The sequence below is a fragment of the Pangasianodon hypophthalmus genome, chromosome 3 (assembly GCF_027358585.1).
Source record: "Pangasianodon hypophthalmus isolate fPanHyp1 chromosome 3, fPanHyp1.pri, whole genome shotgun sequence".
Lineage (NCBI taxonomy): Eukaryota > Metazoa > Chordata > Actinopteri > Siluriformes > Pangasiidae > Pangasianodon > Pangasianodon hypophthalmus.
The window spans coordinates 22,742,348-22,766,419 of NC_069712.1; the positions used below are offsets into that span (position 1 = coordinate 22,742,348).

General features: G+C 40.2%; 1 protein-coding gene across 2 annotated transcripts in view; it reads right to left on the bottom strand.

Annotated features, from left to right (window-relative positions):
* prkn (parkin RBR E3 ubiquitin protein ligase) overlaps window positions 1–24,072 on the bottom strand; it is a 107,572-nt gene that overhangs the window by 64,564 nt on the left and 18,936 nt on the right. For both annotated transcript variants that reach the window (XM_053232897.1, XM_026944151.3), the window contains exon 2: window positions 7,793–7,956. In XM_053232897.1, coding sequence (XP_053088872.1) covers window positions 7,793–7,956 — 164 coding nt within the window. The remainder of the gene's footprint in view (window positions 1–7,792; window positions 7,957–24,072) is intronic.

The window sequence follows — 24,072 nt, forward strand, 5'->3', positions numbered from 1 at the left end:
CCTCTTCCTATTAGTTCTTTTGTAGTCATTCAGTTATTTAATATGATTGAAGATGAATAACTGATTAATAAGCCGGGACTTTAAGGGATTAAGGTTAATGATTCTATGAACGGATAAAATCCCAAGAAGTGACATTTTGAAAATCCTAATCATCGCACCACTGAAATCCACCACATACAGTACTATGCAAAAGTCTTAGGCACCCTATTTTTTTTAGAACAAACTTTGTTATAGATTTTTATTTTATGACTTCTACATTATTGATTCAGTACAAAAGCATTTTAGAATTCCAAAAGTTAGTTTTCCAGCACAAAATTAAATGTTATAGAAAATTGTTTGTATGTCAGTAAAGAAAGCAGCAGATTACGTAAGAGACACTTTTCAGATAAAAAAAACAGAATGAAGGCTGCTGGGTTTTGCTGCAAAAATAAGAAGCAAGTGTGACAGTCAAAGTCTCCAGAAGAACTGTGGCTGGTTCTTCAAGATGCTCAGTAAAACTTACAGCTAATTTCCTTATAAAACTGCACAAATTGTACCTGAGTCTACTATTTTTTTTTTTTAAAGCGAAGGATCATCACACCAAAGATGCCTTCAAAAATAATGAAACTAAATGTTTTTTTTTTTAATGTAGAAACATTTAGTTTCATTATTTTTGAAGGCATCTTTGCACTACAGCATTTCTTTGCATGTGCCTAAGATTTTTGCACAGCGCTGTATATTCTCTGGCTTTCAGAGTTTCTTAGTATATGGTACGTTCCCTTTTGACTTTAATGAGAGTGTGCACTCGAGATGGCATGGATTCCACAAGTTCGTGCAAAACCTTATGATCAATTTTGGATCAAATCCATCAGAGTGTCATCTGAACACATGCTTCAGTAGAAGAGATTAGACGTGAGGAAAATCTGACCTTTTGTACAAAGCAGTTAACGTGGTCAGTATCACAAATTTGCTTACATTTATATAGAGGCCTAGAAATAGTGCAGACTCTTGAATATTACATATTCGTTATATTGAACATTTATATTGAATTCTAAATTCTTCTGTCTATTTCCAATTTTTAAATGAAAAAAATCCCACATTTTCAATGCAGTCTCAGACTCTTGGACCCCACTGTACTACAAACTGGAAGCTCAGAGAGGAACAAATGGACATAATGGATGTTTATACCCATAAAACATGAGAAAAATTAAAGCCTGTTCAGTGTCTGCCTCCAACCTCTGGAGGATTATGAGGCAATCCGAATCTGTTGTGCATTCACTGTGCAATGATATGACCTTTCCAAATTATGATGTGCTCTTTGGAGAGCCCGATCAACAAGTCAGTGTTTTAAAGACAGGGACGGGCTGCATAAGCAATGTCTCACGTCTTGGGAGGCACACAATGACAGAATTTCAATTTTAAGTGTGAGAAGACAATCAATGAGTCCTTCATTCAGAATCATAAGCATTCCAAAAGACTGGGCTCAATTTGCCAAGGTCATCTGAGGATAAAGCTATCTCCCATAGAACAAGCAATACAAAATATTCATCTGGAAGTAGCTCAACACTGCACATGCGATGAATCCCAGAGGCACTGAACTCAAACTCCACATTGTTTACTCTATTTCCAGCAAGCCACTTCACTGTATGCATTTATAAAGCACAGTAATCTTTACAGTGATGTAAAGAAACTACAGGCTCCATTGTGGAAAAGTCAGATTCATATCCACCTGAGCCTCATGATACTGGATTTTTTTTATACACCTGCAAAAAGCTTTGTCATTCTAAGCCTCAGATAAACACAATTACACACTTTTAACATCCAACTGCAAAAAGTGCCAAGAAGGCTGATGAGCTGTTCTGACTGTAGCAAATCTGACAACAAAATATACGTGTGTTTGGAAAGCTGGGCCAAACTGAGTTTGCTGAGGCAGACAGAGACGCTGAGGAAACCTCCTGCTGCACTCATATACAAGCAGATGGTGGGGAAAAGCTAGGCTAAGAGAGACAAAGCCCACGAAGGCTGTGTGACTAATGTGAGCAGGGAGTTCCAAGTCCCAAGGCAGCTCAGTCAAACAACCACGAGAAGCCTGACGCAAAGCCGAGGACGACGGCGTCAAACTCAGTTACACACTGTGAGTGTGTGCTGGTAAACAAGCGCGAACAAAGCTGAAATGAGGAGTCTGTCATCTCAGTGGCCAGAGTGCAGGAAGGAAAGCAAATAATCTTTAAGCCTGACTGTGTCAGGTTAACCTTAGGAACATGAACCACTGTCTTAGCTGCTTTTCCAGAACAAAAACAACTGCGAGTGGAAAAGAAATGAAGCTGAGCTGAGTGAAAAAGGGAACATAGAGAGAGAGAGAGAGAGAGAGAGAGAGAGAGACACTCAGTCTCAAGAATAATTGGCAGTAAAGGTCCAACAAACTCAAAGTACTGTTTCAGAAAAAAAAATACACAGAGTTTTAAAAAATGAGAATAAATGCTAGCCAGCATCCTAAGTTAATAGTTTATTCATTTGATGTAAAATAATATGATATTTATAAAATCCTCCACTACTCAAAATTACTCTGGATAAATCTGATTATCACGCCTGCTTTTTAAAGTGCTTTACACCAACCATTTATTTGTTAGATTGGCAGGAAGTACACCTAATGCATCCATGGCAACTCGGTGTAAAAATTTCTTAATATTGATAATAATGATATCACGCAATGACATTAAACCAAAGGGGATGGATACAAGAGACGCTTATTTCTGTCCCTTTTCCTAACCAGGTAGTGGCATCTCCTTGTACCTTCCATCACATCAAGCCATGACCATAATTCATGCATAGAGTTTGCAACAGGCAGACTGTGAAGAAAAGGGTTAGGGTTAGGGTTAAGAAAAGAGTAGAAGTGACGTACAAAGCGGCTGACTGTAATAGACAGAGACAAACTATAGGAAAAGGAAAGATGGATGAGAAAGACAGAGAGAAGGAGTATGGAAACACAGACTGAATGACAGAGAGAGACAGGGAAAGAGAGAGAGAGGAGTGGTGGTACTCCTCAGGGATGGGGAAGCTAATAGAGCGCATTACAGCAAATGCTGCTCTCGTCACTACAAATGTCAGACTGCGAGTCCCGCGGCACGGACAGATAAACAGCAGAGACTGTCTGTGCCTGCAGCTACACACACGCTCGCTCCTCAGACACCACAGCACCGACGTGAGATGAATCACAACACACACACACACACACACACACACACACACACACAAACTTCTGTTTTCACTTCATATCACAACCTTGTAACAGTTTGACTTGATCATATAAAGTAATTCAAGAACTCCAAGTCCATGCTACTGAATGATATCATTTTAGGCTTTTCTTTGACATTGTACATTATAAGCCCATACTTCTTCAATGTATAAATTGGAATTTTAAAATAAATAAGACAGGTCCTTAGTTACAATTACTGAGTACATCTTTTTGCAGCATACAAATTGTAGTTATTCCTTCACAGACAATAAAAAATGATGCCTAACCTATGCCAGTTAGCTAACTTTGGTTCAGTATCAAAGCTGTTTATGTTTATTTCAATAAGGATGATAAAGATCATGATGATAATTAAAAAACAGTTACTCACTATCACAAAAAGTACAATTAATTCCGGATCGACAATATTGTGATAATCAAAAACATGCAATAATATCACAGCCCCTGTGATACATGTAAGACATGCATTTTTGTTTATAAGTTTATTATAGGACAATTAGAAAGTCTCTTCTGAAAGTCCCATGGACACAGGAGATATTTATCTCACTCGCACACACACACACACACTCACACACTAATTATTGGCACACACTTCATAAAAGAAAAATAGTCTAATCCAAATGAAATCCAAGCATGCATGCATAAGTGGTTAATAAGGAGTGAATTATAGGCTAATAAGAATAAAAGTAAGTGGCCCGCACTGGGTTTTGCCCTTAAATGAGTGCTTTGAGGCAACAATTCTTCAAAGGTAGATCTACTAAGATATGCTACTCAGAGGCTGTTATGTAATAACAGATTCCTAAAAGGCAAAGTAGGTATCATTTATCTGCCTTGAGGCATAGAGAAATATTAAATTAATCTCTCTTTGCCTACTTGTGTGCATTCATAAATGTGCCTTGTAGGAATCTATTATTAAACAAAAGCCACTAAGGCATACAGCAATATTAACATATCTCTTTTATCTAGCAGAATGTATTTGATACCATTTATCAGCCGTAAATGCAGTCCAAACATGTTAACTTGTATGTTACAATGGTAACTATTATTATTACCAATATTAAGTTGAGTGCACTTAATAGTATCTGCCTTGCAGGACTCTATAGGAATATGAAACTATTATTAGTGACAGCCTCTAAAGTATTGAGCAATATTGAGGGTTGGTTATGATTGGCTGTGAACTTCAGCAGCCACTGCGTAGCCTCTTGCTCATTTGGGGCCAAAACAATGCCCCTTATTAGCACAGTTTCTTACCTTACACCTTTTATCATGTTTACACTCTGACTGAATCTGACTTAATCTTTCCAACCTGAAATATATATTGAAATATAGTGAAGTTCTGATGCTAATTTGTTGGTTGGTGCTGTATATTCCTGTGAGAGGAGATCACATGCTCATTATAAATATTGATATGCAAGTCATTCAGGGTGGATTTGTGCTTAATGTGAACTGTGTAGGTCTGTGCAGAAAAAAGTCTTTGTCTCTTGAGCTGTCACTTCTGTTTTCACTGTCCTTCATGTCTTATAACCCAATTTTACAAACACCTGCTTGCACATACACTCACACAGGTCACCTTCATGTCTGCACTCTACGAATAACTGCCTCTGACTCTGTCCGCTAGTGAGTGTGTGTGTGTGTGTGTGTGTGTGTGTGTGTGTGTGTGTGTGCACATGATGTCTGTGCTGTCTTCAACCACTGCTCCATCCTGACTTGTTGACTGAATGTGACAGGTAACAGGTCCAGTATCTCTGGAAATGGACTTACTCTCTACTGTCCTTATTCTGTCCCACAGCTAAACCAGTGGGAAAACAAGAGACCAACTGCAGCCAGTTCTCTCAGTCTAAAGGAATGAATAATGCCACAGAACTAAATGAGAAATTTGTAAGTAGATAGGTAAACAGGAATCCTATTACATGGCTAATAAGCTATTAGCATAGACCAGTGATTTTTATTTTATGTGCCAATCCGGAAGGACAGCATATAGAATCTTCCACATTTGAAATTAAAGATTCCAATAATTGCAAAGTCTTGTTTATTTTGGTGTTAATCTTCACAAGCCATAGAGGAAGAATGAGTCTGCTGAGAGAAGACAACTCTCCTGCATACACCACCTCACTGAACAAATAAAGTACCAATTAGTCCTGCTCTGTTTACTTTGTTTTAAGATGTTTACTTCAATTAAAAGTGTTAACTACTGGGTCAGGTATTGAACTGAATCTATCCGAAGAAAACAATCAAATAGTGAACAATTTGGACTCATTCCTAGTCCATTCATTTTTCAGTCTGATAGCTGGAGGGCAATTGTGACCAGTGCGATGTGCTGTGGTGTTTGTTTGGTCTCTAGGGAGCAGAATAAAGATAGGGCATAAGTAAAAGTCAGGTGGCCTTGGTTATATATTATCTATACCCAAGGTTCCCAAAGTGGGGTCTATGAAAAGAAGTGTTCGCTCTATCACTGGTGGATTGCGAGATCGAATCCTGATGATGCCACAGCCATCCGTGCCCCAGAGTCTGAGAGAGCGTAATTGGCATTACTCTGTTTCATGTCAATCAGAGTAACACTAGCCAATCGTGGGTCTCTGTGAGCTCATGTATGCAGAAGAGGGCAGTTAGTGCTTTTCTCCAAATGTGTTCAGCTAGATGATGCATGTGTTAGCCTTCACGCCTGCTTGTTGGTAGCTGTTGTGTGTTAGTGGAGAGCTAGTTAGTGGGTAGGAAAGGGCAAATGACCAAATTGGGAGAAAATTGGGTTAAAAAAAAAACATTAAAAAAATAAAAAATATTACTGTGGTGAATATCACTACTATCAGTGCTGGCATTGGTGCTTATTGTTATTTTAGCTACTGTGGTTATATGCCATGGCTTAGTGGTTAGCAAGTTTGCCTCGCACCACCAGGGGTTGGGGATTTGATTCCCGTCTCCGTCCTGTGTGTTTGGAGTTTACATGTTCTCCCTGTTCTTTGGGGATTTCCTCCCCCAGTCCAAAGACATGCATTGTAGGCTGATTGGCATCTCTAAATTGTCCGTAGCGAGTGAATGTGTATGCGATTGTGCCCTGCGATTTGTTGGCACCCTGTCCAGGGTGTCCCCCGCCTTGTGCCCCAAATCCCCTGGGATCGGCTCCAGGCTTGCCACGACCCTGTGTACGATAAGCAGTACAGAAAATGGATGGATTGATGGGTTGTATGCCAGGCTGACTGCTGTTGAGTGGGTTTAATCAAAAGCTCAACAACCTAAGAACAAATAAAAATGCATTAAAAAAAAAAAGTGCTGTTCATATGTTGATATACTGTAACATGGTGTAACTGGTTTGGGTTCTATGGATGAAGAGTCTGGTGTCAGGAATAAAAAAAAGCTCTCCTGGTCCAATAATACAAAACAATGCAATACACCCCTCTTCCCAAAGCACTTGTTTGTTATTAAATAAAACCCCAAAGTAAGTGTTAAATTCGCTCATGAAAGAAACCTTGAGCTGAGTACAATAAACCCTTGGTGGTTTCATTCTTATTTCTCTTTTGTCTCTTTCTGGTTATGTTCTGTTTTTCTCACTGCCCAATTTACAGTCATGCTTCATTTTGACATTTTAGCACACACATGATCAACTTAACTTTTGGTTTGGTATATCTTATGGTTTCTCAACCAATATCAGTCAAGTCAAATCAACAGGACAGATCACTGTTAAGTAACCAGCTACTGCTACTGGATGATGCATCTAGATTTTAGTTCATTTATGTGTTAACCTGACATGTTTTTTGAGTAATTTATTGATTGTTTTTTAAAAAAAAAAAAATTAGGATTAACAGGCCCACTTATGATCTGGGTCATGTGCAGGTGGACCCATTGCATCCTCCATTGTCCTGGCCCTGTCTGCAATTATAAGGGGGCGGTCTGGGGATATTTTTTCACTGGAAGGATTCTGTAGGCAAGAATATAAGTGTGAGCAAAGCCTTTGCAGATAACGTGTGTATCGCTTATATGAAAGTTAATTGACTCCTTTGAGTGCACCTGAGAGTGCTCAGTGTGTGTGTAGCTGCTTTAATGCATAATTAAGAAGGTCAAACTTAATGAAGCACTGTGGACTAAAGTTCAGGAGATCCCTAGGCTCTGTTTACCCTGACAGACCTCTGCATCCATCAGATAGGGAGAGAGAGAGAGAGAGAGAGAGAGAGAGCCAGAGAGAGCCAGAGACAAAGAGCTGTCAAGTGAAAGAGGGACAGAGAGGATCATGAAGGAGTGAACATGGGGAACACTTTCTCTTTCTCTGTTTTCTACCTCTCACTCTGTGCAGAAAGAAAGATTGAGTCAGAAAAAGGGTTACAGAGTGGCAGCGTGACAAACAGCGCTCACCAGAAAGCGAGATAGAGACAGTCAGAGAGAAAAGAGGGATGGGGATACAGTTCCATCCAGAGGACAACATCAGAGGAATGCCTGAGCTTAACACTGAGTTTGACCCTGATGCTAATGCAAGATCCACAACATCCTTGTCATAAAAAAAAAAAAAGAGAGCATGACAAACAGCAGACGAACAGGCAGAGAGGCTCAGACACAGAAGAGTGCAACTACCTGTAGGGTGGAATCACTACAGAGCTCTCTCCCAGCAAAAATGACCCGCAGCTGATCAGGCTGAACGCCCTGCAGCCGGCCCACCGTCTCCTTCAGCTCCGATACACTCGTTCCCTCTTCCACCTCCACCTCCACCGGATGATTGGAGTTAAAGCGGACATACACTGATGGAAACAGGAGTGACAGAAGGGTGTATAATAAGCGTAAAAATTCTATAATGTAGCAGAACATGAACAAAAGTACATTTAATTTGTCATTGAAACAAGTCCAAATCACAGACAGACTTTCCACAAGTACTTAACACACCATCTTAATACTTGTTATGGGTGATAAAACATTTTTTGCCATTTTAGCTTTAACTGCTAGGTTTCACTATCGATACTTTCTTTTTGGTTTTAAGACACGTTGGGCTTCCACTAAAACATTAACATGCGCAACGATCTAAATAAATAAATTCAAAATAACAGTGCAGTATAACCATGGTATGATTAAATAAAGAACAACTGAAACACATTTTTCAAAAGCAGGACATGAACAAGACTGTCATTATTGTGAATAGAAGCATGTAACCCAAATAATAAGAGCATTTTCCCCCCCTTAAGAACGAAACAGTGTGTGGGAGGTTTCATATCACACATAAGATTTAGATTTGTAAAGTAGACACAACAGCCTCATGCAGGCTATTTATAAATATTTATAAATTCAGTTGACATGGATGAATAGGCGTGGATTAGTGCAAATCAGTGATTTGGAGATTTTTCTTTAGGAAACACCTCTGCTTTGACAATTGAGAGAAACAGAGCCAGAGTCAGGAAACGTCAACACACTTCCACCTCCAGAATACAAAAATATGACAGTGTGAATGCAAAACACAAGCAGAAGGAGATATGAAGAAGGGAATATAAAGAGGTGCAAAAGCATGTATAGAGTGACCATGGAGGACTGAAGCTTGAGAGATGAAGGGAGAGAGCAAGGAGAAGGACAGGTGACACGCACAGAGAGAGACAAAGCAATCGACTTTACATTCAGCTTGTTCAGTCACTGCCTGCACGTCCCCAAACCCCTTCATTAAGATGAGTGCGATTTGCTGCAGAAGTATTTTTTTTTAATATCACCTCTGCTTATTATTTTAATTGAAATGAGTCAACCTTTGCAAAAATCCCTGAGGCACAGAGATAAATTCTGAAATGGAAAATGGCTGATCTGGAGAAACATTCTGCAAATCATCATATGAGCAGAACCAGGAAGGGAGAAATTGTCCTTCTCCCCGCATATGTGATCTGCATCAAGGAAATATGTGCTCTAATTGGACAATCAATAACCATGGAATAGCTGAATATACACAAAGCATACTAAGTGATAAAGGTTTTGTGTGGACACACAGTCAACGCATAGCCTCACACACATATACACACACTAGCCACAAATTCACAGGGACTTAGTCATTCACAGCTCTTTCGGGAAATTGCGTCTGTGGATATTGTTGATTTAATGTACAGTGGTGCAGAGCATTTACTGATTGCCACTAAACAACAAAAGCCACAGGTCTTGCGCCAGCACTGAAGAGAGAGTTGAGTGATTGCTCGTTGTTGAAGCATGACATTCTCCAGTAAGTGCTTGTGCTAGAATATGACACTTGAATTAAGTGTCAAAAAATCATAATGGGAGACAGGACAAAAGAAGACAAGCAGGCCAGAACAATGCATGAATCAGCCTAATGTGGTGGACAGACAATAAATTCAGGTATACACTTCTATTTGCTTCAATATGACTTTGTTTTCTGACACTATTCTTTCAGACAGCTTTAAGATACTGTAGCTTACCGTTTCACAAGGCATACATAACTGATAATACCAGATAGCACTTCCACTCTGCTCTCTAATAACCGCAGTAATAGCAGACGAGTGTTTCCCTGACAGTTGGATTGAAGATAAGCCTCTGTGAAGGTGTAAAGCCGGTAGCACTTTGGACCAATAGTAATGATTTCCATAATCTCCCTCATTGTTTCGTGCCCCTTCCATGAGGATAACAAATGAGTGAATTCCACCTTTGTCATGTTTCATCACACCAGGAGTCCGTTTGGTGAGGGCTTCTTAATACGTCTGGAATTGCTGGTGTTTTCGATTGGTGGGTAAAAGTGAAAGAGCGAGAGGCCAGTGTAGGCAAACACACAAGGATTATTGTCACACAAAATCGAGAATCTGCTACTGAAAGACAAATGACATTTTCAGTGAACATTTTCAAGGAAATTCATGCCCATAAACAAGATACTAACACCATTCAACACAACTGATTCAGACTGCTTTGGCAGAAGTATTTCTGACCAGACCACTGTTTAAGTTGCTGCAGCCAGAGTTAGGATGGTAAATGTATTACACTGTCCAAAAGTCATGCAATAATTATGTTGCTTAGCTACGCAGTCCACGTTGATGGTGCATGAGCACCAGAGCATGATGGTGCTGATCTCTCCAACATGAATGTCTGTCCTGAGAAAATTGTCCGTGGTGGTTTTTTAAATTAATGACAATGTGGGGACATATACATGTTTCAGTGCTAGATATATCGAACATAAACCTAACATTACATAAAGGACATCATGCGCTATTTGGACAGATATAGAACTAAAGTTTTTTTTTTTTTTTTTTTTTATTTAAACAAAAAAGCAACATGAAATGCCACCATGACCTTGACCAAGATAAAGTGGATGAATGCTCTTTTCCATGCGCTGTCAAAAAACAGGCGTGTACTTTGGGCACTGCAGTCTTTTTTCCCTAATCACTTTTACATCTTCTGTATTTTTGTATGACTGTATTCGATGGAAAAAGATTCATTCGCAATTTCTTTTGTCTTCTCTGAGATTCATTTAAATTCATGCAAATATTTGAATGGAAGCCCCGCTAGTGTGGGAGATCAAATCAGAATAGTGTGTGTGTGTGTGTGTGTGTGTGTGTGTGTGTGTGTGTGTGTGTGTGTGTGTGTGTGTGAGAGAGAGAGAGAGAGAGAGAGAGAGAGAGAGAGAGGTAGAGACTGTGTGTTAGAATTGGGGCTGCACAAAACAGGAATCACAATTTTTTTGTTTTTAAATTAAGATTACAATTCTCACAGTTCTTTGACCAGTTTTCTAAGGTACAATGGTTCAATTCTTACATTAACACAGCAGAATGTGGTAGCTACATTTTCCCAGCGGATGTTTGCAAATGAGGGCTTGTCTGCATTTTGAATTACTGATTAACTGGCACATTTGTACTGCAGCAGCCAAAATCTTCAAAAATAGCTGCTATTTACTATTAAATCTTAGAAACGTATCATTTTCGAACTTTTTTTTTAAATAAGCTATTGATTTGATGTTAAAACATTCTACTGATATTAAAAGATTCTCTGAATCTTTGTAAAAAGGTAAAATGTAATTTTTTATTTCTTAGATTTTATAAGAATCATTACAGTTATTGTTTTCTCGGGTCCCTGGAGGACTAGTGGTTTGATTCCCGGCCAGGAAACCAGCCCCAGCCACTGGGGTTGCGTGCAACAGTGTGCTCTCAGTGCCAGTCCCAAGCCCGGATAAAACTGGGAGGGCGTAAAAACTGTGCCAAATCAAATATGTGGACCAATGATCCTCTGTGGCGACCCCTAACGGGAGCAGCCGTAAGAGAAACAACAAGTTATTGTTTCCTCCTTTTCAGTTTTAAGTCATTTTTTTGTGACATTAAATAAACGTATCTTCTAACTCAGTTTTTCAGTCTTGCTTTGCTGGCAGTTTGCTATCAAACCTATATATTGTGATACATATTTTGTATCATAGAAATGTCTTCAAGTATCATGGAATTTTGTTGTTGCTGTTGTTATATCATCTATCCCTAGTGCCAAAGATGAAAAGGAACCTAGCATAGGTGTAGTTTATATGGGGACACTGGAGATGTAACCTCACCACTTACTGATATGCCCAGTTTTGTCCCCATGACTTTGAGAAAGTGTCTGTTAAAATATTTAATATAGTACTTAAGAGCAGAAACTAATCCAAATGCCTTCTAGTTTAATAATAAAACATCTCCTCTATGATAAAACTCACGCATTTAAACAGCAAATAATTAACACATACACATGCACATGTATGTTTATTTTCCTCACTTTTTTACAGCAATATGATCACATTATTGCATTATGAATTTGTTTACATTAAACTACAATCATGATACAATCATGTGGCACATGCACATATAAAAGAGGGAGAGGGATTATACAGGCTGTAGCCTGCTGCAGATGCACCCTTTGGTTTACTTTCTTTCTTTTTTTTTTTTTTTTCTTCAACCACCATAACAGCAAAATTTTAAAACGTTTCCAAAGCATCCATCATCCCACTATTACTGTAGAGTTTTAGAAAGCTGCTGGGTCAATTGGAAGCATTATTTTTTCTGTGGGATGCACGCAATACAGAGGAATAAAAACACTTCAGAAACGCTTCCAGTCATCATTCACGACCTTGCACTCTTCAAAACACAGTTCTATACAAGAAATCTAGCAATACTAACAACTTAAATAGTTAGTCGTGGTAATATTTCTGATCTTCATATATAAGCCACTTTGTGGGTGAAAACCTGACTTGATAAACACTCTCACTATATAACTGCAGTTATATACATTATGTGTCTCACAGACGTTTCGAGTGAGACGGCGCATTGCATTCACTCTCAATTTTCATTCATTGCAAACATTTAGTGATCATCTGATAACACTGTGAAGTTAATATTTCTGTACATAACATTAAATATATCTTTATGACAATTTTGGTACTGCTCACTCCAAGCGAGCATTTGGGTTATTTTAAACTTCACTTTTCCCATTTGTTTCTCCCCTTTCATGGAGTCGCTGTCATGTGGTCATGGTTCACACCGAATAAGGAAGAATAGTGGAGGAATAAAATCTGTTTTATGGATGCACAAATGCAAATGCTGCAGGATTACAATTTTATTATCATTTTTTTTCCCCGCAGTCCTAGTAAGAACTGCACAGCAATATATTTTTGACTGCTTATCAGCCTTTGCAATACTGCTGTATCACAGCAGACAACAAACATTTCTTCTCACATGTGTAAGAGTGCATTAGCAAGGTAAAACAAGCAATGAAAAGCGTATTATTTATAAATAGAAGCCCATGATCATAAATCAAAGAAAGCAAAAAGAAAAGAAAGGTGCAAGATTGATGAGGCAGAATGCTGCCAATCAAAAGCAAGAGGACAGGGTAGCATGGCAAGCAAAGGATTACAAGACTAAAATAGCAAGCGACCAGATCAGTCAACATCATACACACGCAGTAATATGAAGACAGAGCAGCTTGCTGCTGCATTGGGCAGGAAACAGTGGCGGCATGGGCGTGGTCGAGCGCCGGTTCATAAATGGAGGGCGGAGTCAGGAGCGTGAGTGGTAAGGAGGAGCATGCACCTGTGGATGATTGATTAAAGATGGCTCTGTATTTTCAGCGAGCAGTGGCACTGAGATAGAGGAGAGAGACAACAGCCACATGGGAGAGCTGAGCTGAACTGTAATGTACTGTACTGTGTGTTTACGTTGGTGTGTCTCAGGGTGAGAGCACTTAGCAGGCACTGAAAGGCGCCTGGAAGAAAAGTGACAGGGACTATTTAATATTGGAGACAGCATGGTGAGAGAAAGAGATAAAAAGAAAGCACCAGATCACAATCACATGGATACTTTCTTGGGCGTGTACTCATGTATGCTGAGAGCCTCCAATAAAGTCATGAAGTGACGTATGGTATAATATGCACTTTAGGGGAATCTAGCAAATATGGTAACATGGTATGGTGAAGGTGACCCACTCATACCCATGAGACTCACTTTTTTTTTGCCTTTGTTATTGTCTCATGGCACGAATGCAAATCTTACGTTTTTCTTTTCTTTTTTTTTTAACACTCAACGCATACCAATAAAAGTTTGTTTCACAAAACACTGTCATGTTGCAAAGAACGATAACAGCACCATTCTGTTCAGTATTTTATTTAGGTCCACCCAGTGTAACTGGCCAATTCTGCCCGCTAAGTTAAAGCTCATCCAACCATGGATTCTTATGAGCAACCAGTGGCTAATCACCCCAGATACACAACAAAATTATCTGCTGAGTGGAGTGCTCAGTTTGACTGCACAACTAGGAGAACACTATGCATTTTGTAAAGTGTGCAGAAGCAGAAGTGTTCAATAGTAAAATAAAGATCAAAGGAAGAGTATGGGGACCGACATGTCACTGCACTGCTGAAATGTAAATTAAACAGTGACAGCCAGTGTTACAACTGTGATAACTCCACAAATGCTCAAGAGTGAAAACAAGCTACATAATTGTACAGTACAGAGCATAGCAGTCAAAAATAATTTACTCTCTCTCTCTCTCTTTCACACACACACATACACACACAGCTTTCTGTTTGTTTGTAGAGATTATTTTTTTTAGGTGTATCAGTGTATCAGTTTAAAAAAAATGCTCATCCCTATTTTACAAAGGCAACCATGACAATAAAAGGAGAAAAGGAAAAGTGTGAGGAGCCTTTTCTGAGCTTGATTTGAGTTTTTTTCCAAATTCTACAGGTTCCCCATCACCATATGCCCAGGCCCACTGGTGGGTAAGACAGCAGGGAATATAAAGGCTTGTCAGAGATGGTGCTGAGGCAACTGACCCAGGCAGAAGAATGGGACTTGAGTGCTAGGCAACAGCACAAAGCAGTAGTAGCTAATGCTAATGAGGGAAACCAACTTGATGCTAGTGGGTGCCATGGAGTATTCTCCAGAACTGGTGCTAGAATGTAAAAAAAAAAATAAAAAAATAAAAAATCATGGTGGGAAAAGACATGATAGGAATCTATGACTGCTTTGGAGGACAGGATACATGTAGCTCTGACTACCATCACAAATGTTACGCTGAGAGCTCCATACAATGTAGTATGAGGCAAGAAGAAGAAACTCCAAACTGCACATTTGAGCTAAAGCATGTCCAATCCTAAGCCAAAGGATATGAGTAAGGTGGTGGTGGTAGAGGCTTATCAAAATATTTGCTCTCCCCAGTGCTCAAACTGTTCTGGAATGCAGAAATCAATCTTCTTTACTGTTATGGTGGGGGGAAATTAGAGGCTATGGGGTTGGCAGTATTTAAGATGCTTTTCTCAGCGCTGTAGCTGGTTTTTATCGCTAATCAATGGCCAGAGGACTGACACAGGCTCTAGGGAATCTGGTATGCAATGTCAGCCAACATTCTGGAAGTGATCTCTTTGGGTTTTTTGAGTACTAATGCAGTACTGGCATGAAGTCACTTCCTCATCTCCAGCTACCAGTTACAGTGAAGTGCTTGATCAATATGTTTAGGTTCTATTTCAGTCAATCTAACCTCCAGCGGATTTCTTCTTGTGCATGTCTGCATGCCTGGCAAGACCATCCAACAAAGTGATATAGACACGGTATTTGAAATAATTTTCTTCTTATCGCCTCAAACTACACTATATGGAGCTATCAGTGTAACATTTGTGACGGTAGTCAGAGCTACATGTATCCTGTCCTCCAAAGCAGTAATAGATTCCTATCGTCTCTTCTGCTACCATGAATTTTTTTACATTCTAGCACCATTTCTGGAGAGTACTGGAGAATGGCACCCACTAGCATCGAGTTGGTTTCCCTTATTAACACTGCTAGTCATGTTAGCTTGGCTCACTGCTCTGTTTGATGAGTTAGCTACTACTGCTTTGTGTTCTTGCCTAGCAGTCATATCTCATTCTTCTGCAGGGGTCAGTTGCCTCAACACCATCTTTGACAAGCCTTTATATTCCCTGCCGTCTTACCCATCAGAGTAAATTATTTTTGACTGCTATGCTCTGTACTGTACAATTATGTAGCTTGTTTTCACTCTTTTGCATTTGTGGAGTTATCACAATCGTAACACTGACTGTCACTTAATACTTTACTTTACACAATACTTTACCTTATAATCTAATAAGCTTTTAATTATTTCAGTAAGACAGCATGTGGTAATTTCTGTTCAATACTTTCACATGTCTAAATTGCTTTGGATGTAGTAGGATTTGGCTACTTTTGTGATCATTTATCAACTAAGCTCAGCATCTAGATTTATGAACTTTTAAAATTCCTAGTAAAATTGACATGATCTAATATAATTACAAGCTTGCTCAGGTGCTCCAGCCTTATCAATGGAAGTTTCAATAGCCATTTTCCAGATCTGAGGAAATTTCCCAGTTCTAACAGGTAGATTTATCACATGGGCTATAGGCTTAAAGGTCTCACCAGCATACATGGAGATAAAATGAGAGGACAAAAAGGAAACAGAGAGTAGGGGGAAGCAAGGTTGACAAATCTAAGGTATGTTAGCAAGCAAAAGAAAATAAAAATCTCTTCTTGTTGGGATAAAGATTGAAACAGGTAGGCCAAGCAAAAGGCTTCCAGCAATGCAATATTATTGCATGGTTCAAGTGGAGTCAAAGCTATCACACATTCTACCACAAAAAGCTGAAACATGGAGCCAGGTCAGAAAGCCACGAGGTAGTGAAGCTGCTCCACAGATTTCCACTTGAGCCTTGTATACTTAGCATCAGCCAAACTCACAACAGCCTTGAAAGGTCATTCATTGCTATATAGTGTCCTTCACATTGCATACTGAAACATTACCGATCTCAGCTAATATCAAGCCTACACTCACTCTCTGCTGGATCAGGTTAAATAGAGATATATTTTACAGGGATGGTAAGCTGCCAGGCAGACCAAATGGGGCTGATGATTTTGGATTCGAGTACCATGTTGTCTGTCACAAGTCCATCAGAGACTCAGACTGGGCAGAGAGGTGGATCATTAACAATGCTAATTAAGCATCAGGATGGTGGCTCTCAGCCTAGAGCCAAGCCCACTAGAGATTGGGAAGACAGCAATACATGCACACATGGCTGGCCAGAACACACCACATCCCTAGAGCATGTGCTCCATCATACTGGAGAAAGAGAGGGAGAGAGGGAGGAAAAAAACTTTACTGTTCTTGTGTACAACATCATTGTCTGGCATACCTACTATTTAAAAAAGAAGAGAATTTATGGTGGTTCGTATTGTCATTTTTAACCTGTTTTCTCTCGATTTGATCATTTGCTGATTCTCCCCTGTCACAGGACAGCTACCAAACAGGAAGGGTGAAGGCTAGCATGTAAAGACATATGAAGCCAGCCACAACATCTTTCCAATTTGGTGCTCAAGCTGCGTCACAGGACAGCTGAACACTCTCAGCGCTAACTGCCCTCTTCCTCATACATGAGCTCATACTCCCACGATTGGCTAGTGTCACTCCGATTGATAGTGGAGAGATTAATGCCATCTCTCCCGTCCAGACAGCAAGACCAATCTTGCTCTCTTGGACTTACAGCCACAAACAGCTGTAGCATCTTCAGGATTCTAACTTTTTGTGTTGTACACATAATCAGAAATTACATCTCAAGGACACAGTGCTGTCAACTACATTTGAGCTATAGTCAACAGTGATGGGCATTTTGAGAAATCTTGTAGTAAAGACATAAAAATGTGTGAGTGATTGTTCAATATTTAAATAAATGCTAAATAAATACACTATAAATTGACCAATAACTACATTAAATTTATAATAAAAGCATAACATTGCCCTTTTTTAGGCAAAAACTAATTAGCCAAACATATGCATTTAGTATTCAAGTATATTTGAATATGAACTCTCCTATACTGCCAAATGATGTATTTTAGCAGTAGTGCTACGCAAGCCACAGAGGGAGAAAACTGAGCAAAGTAAATAAAAAGAAGGTGATTTACTTTTCTTGTTACTGATATTTACATTTCTTAAATGACCTGGGATTCATGTACAGTCAACTGCAGAATTATTTGCACCTGTGGAAAAGATGGTAAAGAAGTTACAAAAATTGTCTCTGGTTAATTAGCTTAATCTCAGACTGTAAAGAGGAGAGAATGCCATACTTTAATTTAAGTATATTTATTCTAAGAACATTTTTATAAAAATCTGCATGTGTCACAATTCTTGTCAGGCCTGCATTTAATGCAACCTACTTCTGGTAACATAACAGCACTGACTCTTCTCCTATAAGCCTTGATAATATTGAAGAATACATATCAAGGAATCTGAAACCAGATCCTCAATACAGAATCTCTCCAGATCCTAAACAGTTCTAGGTCCTCTCTTGTGGACTCTGCTCTTCAGCTCACCCCACAGGTTTTAACTGTGTTTTATGTCAGAGAACTAGGATGTCTCTCAACCATTTTTGTATGGATCTGGGCATGTGTTTAGCCTGCTGGAAAATCCAATCTAGTTATAGCTCCTTGGCAGAGGCAGCCAGATTTTTATTTACAATCTCTTGATACTTCATTGAGAACATGATGCCATGTATCCTAACAAGGTTTCCAGGCCCTTTGGAAGTAAAAAACATAACATCACAGATCCTCCACCATACTTAACTGTGAGGATTAGGTTCTTTTCTGTATAAGCATCTTTTGTTTCGCTCCAAACCCACCTTGAGTCTAACCATCCTCCACCTTAATGTGGGTGGGGGCAGAAAACACTCGCATATTCATCTGGCCAGGTTTATTACAACTCTGTTGTTTTAACCTTATTAATTATTGCCCCAACAGTGAATATGGTCACTTTAAAGCCCGTCTCATTTCATTTTTGTATTCTCTAATCTTCTTCTGATGATGAATGTCTAAGGGAATTTGGCCTCAGTGCCACCGTATATTTACACCGCAGAAGAAGATTTATTTGTCACATACATTACAGCACAGTGAAATTCTTTTTTTCGCATATCCCAGCTTGTTAGGAAGCTGGGGTCAGAGCGCAGAGTCATTTATGATATGGTGCCCCTGGAGCAGAGAGGGTTACGGGCCTTGCTCAAGGGTCCAACAGGGGCAGCTTGGCAGTGCTGGAGTTTTGAATCCCTGACTTTCTGATCAGTAACTCGGCGCCTTAACCATTGAGCCACCACTGCCCCACCAAATGTCAGAAGTGGGAGTCATGGATAAGAATTCCTAAATACTGAGGTGAACTTAAAAACGTAAAATTGAATAAATAATGTAAAAAGTGAACATGCAATTAATTTTGTTCATAAGAATATCAATAATAATAAAAAGTAACAATAATTATGTGACTTTTGTGGTCGCATTTAAAAAAAAACAACTTTTTTCTTAGAATAAATTTTATCTAAAGGTACATTTCTAAGTAACCTTAACCTCATAACTTTTTTTGTTTTAACACATCTGAGCATGTTTGACAAGGGCCAAACTGTGATGGTTAGACGACTGGATCAGAGCATACAGCAGGTCTTGTGGGGTGTTCCTGGTATGCAGTGGTTAGTACCTACCAAAAATGGTCCAAGGAAAGACAACCGCTGACCCGGTGACAGGGTCATGGGCACCCAAGGCTTGTTGATGCACGTGGGGAGCAAAAGCTAGCCCGTCTGGTCCGATCCCACAGAAGAGCTACTGTAGCACAAATTGCTGAAAAAGTTAATGCTGGCTATGATAGAAAGGCTTCAGAACACACAGTGCATTGCAGCTTGCTGCGTATGGGGCTGCATAGCCACAGACCGGTCAGAGTGCCCATGCTGACCCCCATACACTGCTGAAAGCACCTATAATGAACATGTGAGCATCAGAACTGGACCGTGGAGCAATGGAAGAAGGTGGCCTGGTCTGATGAATCACATTTTTCTTTGGGTGCATGTGCATCGCTTACCTGGGAAGAGCTGCACCAGGATGCACTATGGGTAGAAGGCAAGCCGGCAGAAGCAGTGTGATGCTCTGGGCAGTGTTCTGCTAGGAAACCTTGGGTCCTGGCATTCATATGAATGTTACTTTGTCACATACCAACTACTTAAACATTGTTGCAGATCAAGTATACCCCTTCTTTGCAACGGTATTCCCTAATGGCAGTGGCCTCTTGCAGCAGGGTAATGCGCCCTGCCACACTGCAAAAATTGTTCAGGAATGGTTTGAGGAACATGACAAAAGAGTTCAAGGTTGACTTGGCCTCCAAATTCTCCAGATCTCAATCTCGAGCATCTGTGGGATGTCCTGGACAAACAAGTCCAATGCATGGAGGCCCCACCTCACAACTTACAGGACTTAAAGGATCTACTGCTAATGTCTTGGTGCCAGCTAGCACAGCACACCTTCAGAAGTCTTTTGGAGTCCATGCCTCAACGAGTCAGGGCGGTTTTGGTGGCACAAGGGGGACCTACACAATATTAGGCAGATGGTTTTAATGTTATGGCTGATCGGTGTATATATACACTATATGGCCAAATTTTGCAGACATATGACCATAAAATTCATATAGCATGTGCTTGTTGAACATTTGAACCATTCCAGATTTAGTCCCAATTTGCTGTTATCCTCCACTACGCTGGGAAGACTTTCCACTACATTTTGGACAGTGGCTGTGGGGATTTGCCCATTGAGCCACAAGAGCATGAGTGAGGTCAGGTACTAATGTCGGGCGAGGAGGCCTGGAGGGCAATCACCATTCCAGTTCATCCCAATGGTGTTTAGTGGGGTTGAGGTCTGGGCTCTGTATAGGCCACTGGATTTGGCAAAACATGTTATAGCAGGTTATAGCCTAGAAAGACATTCTGTACAATCGTGTGCTTCCAAATTTGTGGCACCAGTTTGGGGAAGGACCACATATGGGTGTGATTGAAAGACAGACAGATAAAATATCAGATTTAACATAGAATTTTGTGAACATTATTCTGTGATCTTTCTAAATGCAGCTCTAATTGTAGCACTAATGAATCTCCGACCCTGAAACAGGTTATAAAAATTTATATTCATGCCACTATCTAACAAAAATTTGCTGATGTTTAAATAACCGTCCCTTGTGGCATTTCCACAAGCAAAAAAGTATGGACGCCTCTACAACCTATTCTCTAAACAGGTCACATAGGAAATGCTTTGCTAGGCACTAGTGACTAAAAGGTCATATCTCACTCTAAGAGCTGCATTAGTTTCCCTAATCTTCAAGATCTACTCGATTTGTTTCCCGTTTCCCACTATTTTTCAGGAGCCATCGCACCTGTGTCCTGCTGTTCCACTTCCCCATGTCTGAGTCTGATGCTGACGCATATATGCATGAGAGACTGTGTAACCAATTCCAATTTCAGGCAAAATTTGTTTTCCAGACCCCATCCTCAGGTTTTAATTATAAGGCAAGGCATTTGCAGAAAGCGCCCTGTGCGTTTCAGGTGGCTATTCACTCGCTGGTGCAGCCGAACCGTGAAATTATTTGCGGGTCTAATCATTGACTAAACAATAAAACATTAATTCAGAGAAAATGGATCAAAGTTGGGTGGTGAGCGAATGGGATTGGGGTCCTCAGGGTGCAGTCAAAAAGCAGAATAGGCATACTGTGACACACACACGCACACACACTCTCTCTCTCTCTCTCTCTCACACACACACACACACACACACAAACACACACACACACATTTTGATATACAGGTACAGATGAGTGACAAATTAAAGGAAAAACCAATACAGAGTGCATTAGTGTGGTGTCAGGCCACCACAAGCTTCCAGAACAACTTCAATACACTTTTACACCAATCAGCCATAACATTTAAACCACTGACAAGTGAAGTGAATAACATTGATAATCTCATTTAAATGGCACCTGTCAAGAGGTGGGATATATTAGGCAGCAAGTGAACAGTCAGTTCTCGAAGTTGATGTGTTGGAAGCAGGAAAAATGGGCACGTGGATCTGAGTGACTTTGGCAAGGGCCAAATTGTGATGACTAGACGACTTGGTCAGAGCATCTCCAAAACAACAGGTCTTGTGGGGTGTTCCATGCAGTGGTTAGTACCTACCAAAAGTGGTCAGTACCTACCAAAAGTTGGTCCAAGAAAGGACAACCTGTGAACTGGTGACAGGGTCACACCAAGGCTCACCAATGCGCATGGGGAGCGAAGGCTAGCCTGTCTGGTCCGATCCCACAGAAGAGCTACTGTAGCACAAAGTTCTGAAAAATTTAATGCTGGCTATGATTAAAAAGGTGTCAGAAGACACAGCGCATTGCAGCTTGCTGCGTATGGGGCTGCGTAGCCACTGACTGGTCAGGGTGCCCATGCTGACACCCATTCACCGCTGAAACAGCCTACAACAGGCACATGAGCATCAGAACTGGACTGTGGAGCAATGGAAGAAGGTGGCCGGGTCTGATGAATCATGTCTTCTTTTACATCATGTGGACGGCCGGGTACATGTACATCGCTTACCTGGGGAAGACATGGAACCAGGATGCACTTTGGGAAGAAGGCAATCTGGCGGAGGCAGTGTGATGCTCTGGGCAATGTTCTGCTAGGAAACCTTGGGTCCTGGCATTCATGTGGATGTTACTTTGACACGTACCACCTACCTAAATATTGTTGCAGACCTAGCACACCCCTTCATGGCAACGGTATTTCCTAATGGCAATTACCTCTTTCAGCAGGATAATGCGCCCTGCCACACTGCAAAAATTGTTCAGGAATGGTTTGAGGAACATGACAAAGGGTTCAAGATGACATGGGCTCCAAATTCCCCAGATCTCAAACCGATCATACTGTGGGATGTGCTGGACAAACAAGTCTGATCCAAGGAGGTCCCACCTTGCAACGTACAGGACTTAAAGCATCTGCTGCTAACATCTTGGTGCCAGATACCACAGCATACCTTCAGAGGTCTTGTGGAGTCCATGCCTCAATGAGCAGAGCTGTTTTGGCAGCACTAGGGGGACCTACACAATATTTGATAGGTGGTTTTTCTGTTATGGCTGATTGGTGTATATACACTTACTGTCTTCTTTGTTAGGAACACCTGTACAACTGCACATTCGGCTTCAGTTAATGTTCACATCAACGAGAATGAAGAAAAAGTGTGATCTCTGTGACTTTAACCATGGCATGGTTGTTGTCAGTTGTGCCAGATGGGCTGGTTTGAGCATTTCAGAAACTGCTGATCTCCTGGGAATTTCACACACAACAGTCTCTAGAGTTTACACAGAATTGTACAAAAAACAAACAAAAAAAAAACATTCTTTGTGCAGACGGCCTGCAGTCTGATACACCTTGGAGATGAGAGAGATCAGAAGTGAATGACCGGACTGGTCTGAGCTGACAGAAAGTATATAGTAACTCAAATGATCACACTTTACAACTCTGTTGAGCAGAAAAGCAGCTCAGAATGCACAACACATCAATCCTTGCGGTGGACGGGCTACAACAGCAGAAGACCACATCAGGTTCCACTCCTGTCAGCCAAGAATAGGAATCTGAGGCTATCATGGGCACAGACTGGACAGTTGTAGACTGGAAAAAGACCAGATGATTATTTTTGTAATCTTCAACTGTCCAGTTTGGGTGAGTCTGTGCCCATGATAGCCTCAGATTCATCCACTTCAAGATTCGATGCTTCTCTGCTCACCACGGTTGTAAAGAGTGATTATTTGAGTTATTGTATCCTTCCCGGCAGCTCGAACTGTCGTGAAAAACTTTCTCAGTTCAGAATAAAAAAGAACTTTCCAAAGTCAGAGGGTTTTGGATGCTAAAAAAACAGACTTAACTGAAGCAACCAACAAAGCCGAGATGTCTAGATTATCAGATTTACATAGTCATGGCACATGCTTTTATACAATTCTAAAACAATGATCTCATTGGGTGGAGTTTTCTTATTTTTTCTTTTAATCACGCCCCTGAACTCTCGCCACAATTATTTCATGGTCCCTCTATCTTAGTTTTAACCGTGGTGTGAGCTCAGTCAGTTTATTTTTAAAAAAAAGTTAACATTCATCACAATCTTAACAATGCACTTCAGTACTCTGGTAGAGAAAAAAATGCACTTTCCCATGAGAAATGACAAAGCAAGCCTTGACTGAAAAGATACAATTTATGAATGAGAACTGTGTGCTTATTGATTTCCCACAAGAAAGGTCATATCAGTTTGTCTTAGGTTTCTTGATTCACATACACAAATATTCTTGTAAAATCATATGTATGAAGTCACACTCTCTTCATAAGTAAAATGTCCTAAATGTACAGTACATCTCATCATTTCTAATTATTTTAACTCCTGATTGGACTTGATAGATTATATGATAATCATGCTTAAATCATACTCTGATCAAGAAGATTCTTCCTCTGACCTCTCTTATCAACAAGTGTTTCCACCTGCAGAACTGTTACTCACCCAATGTTTTTTGGAGATCAGCAGTTTCTGAAATAC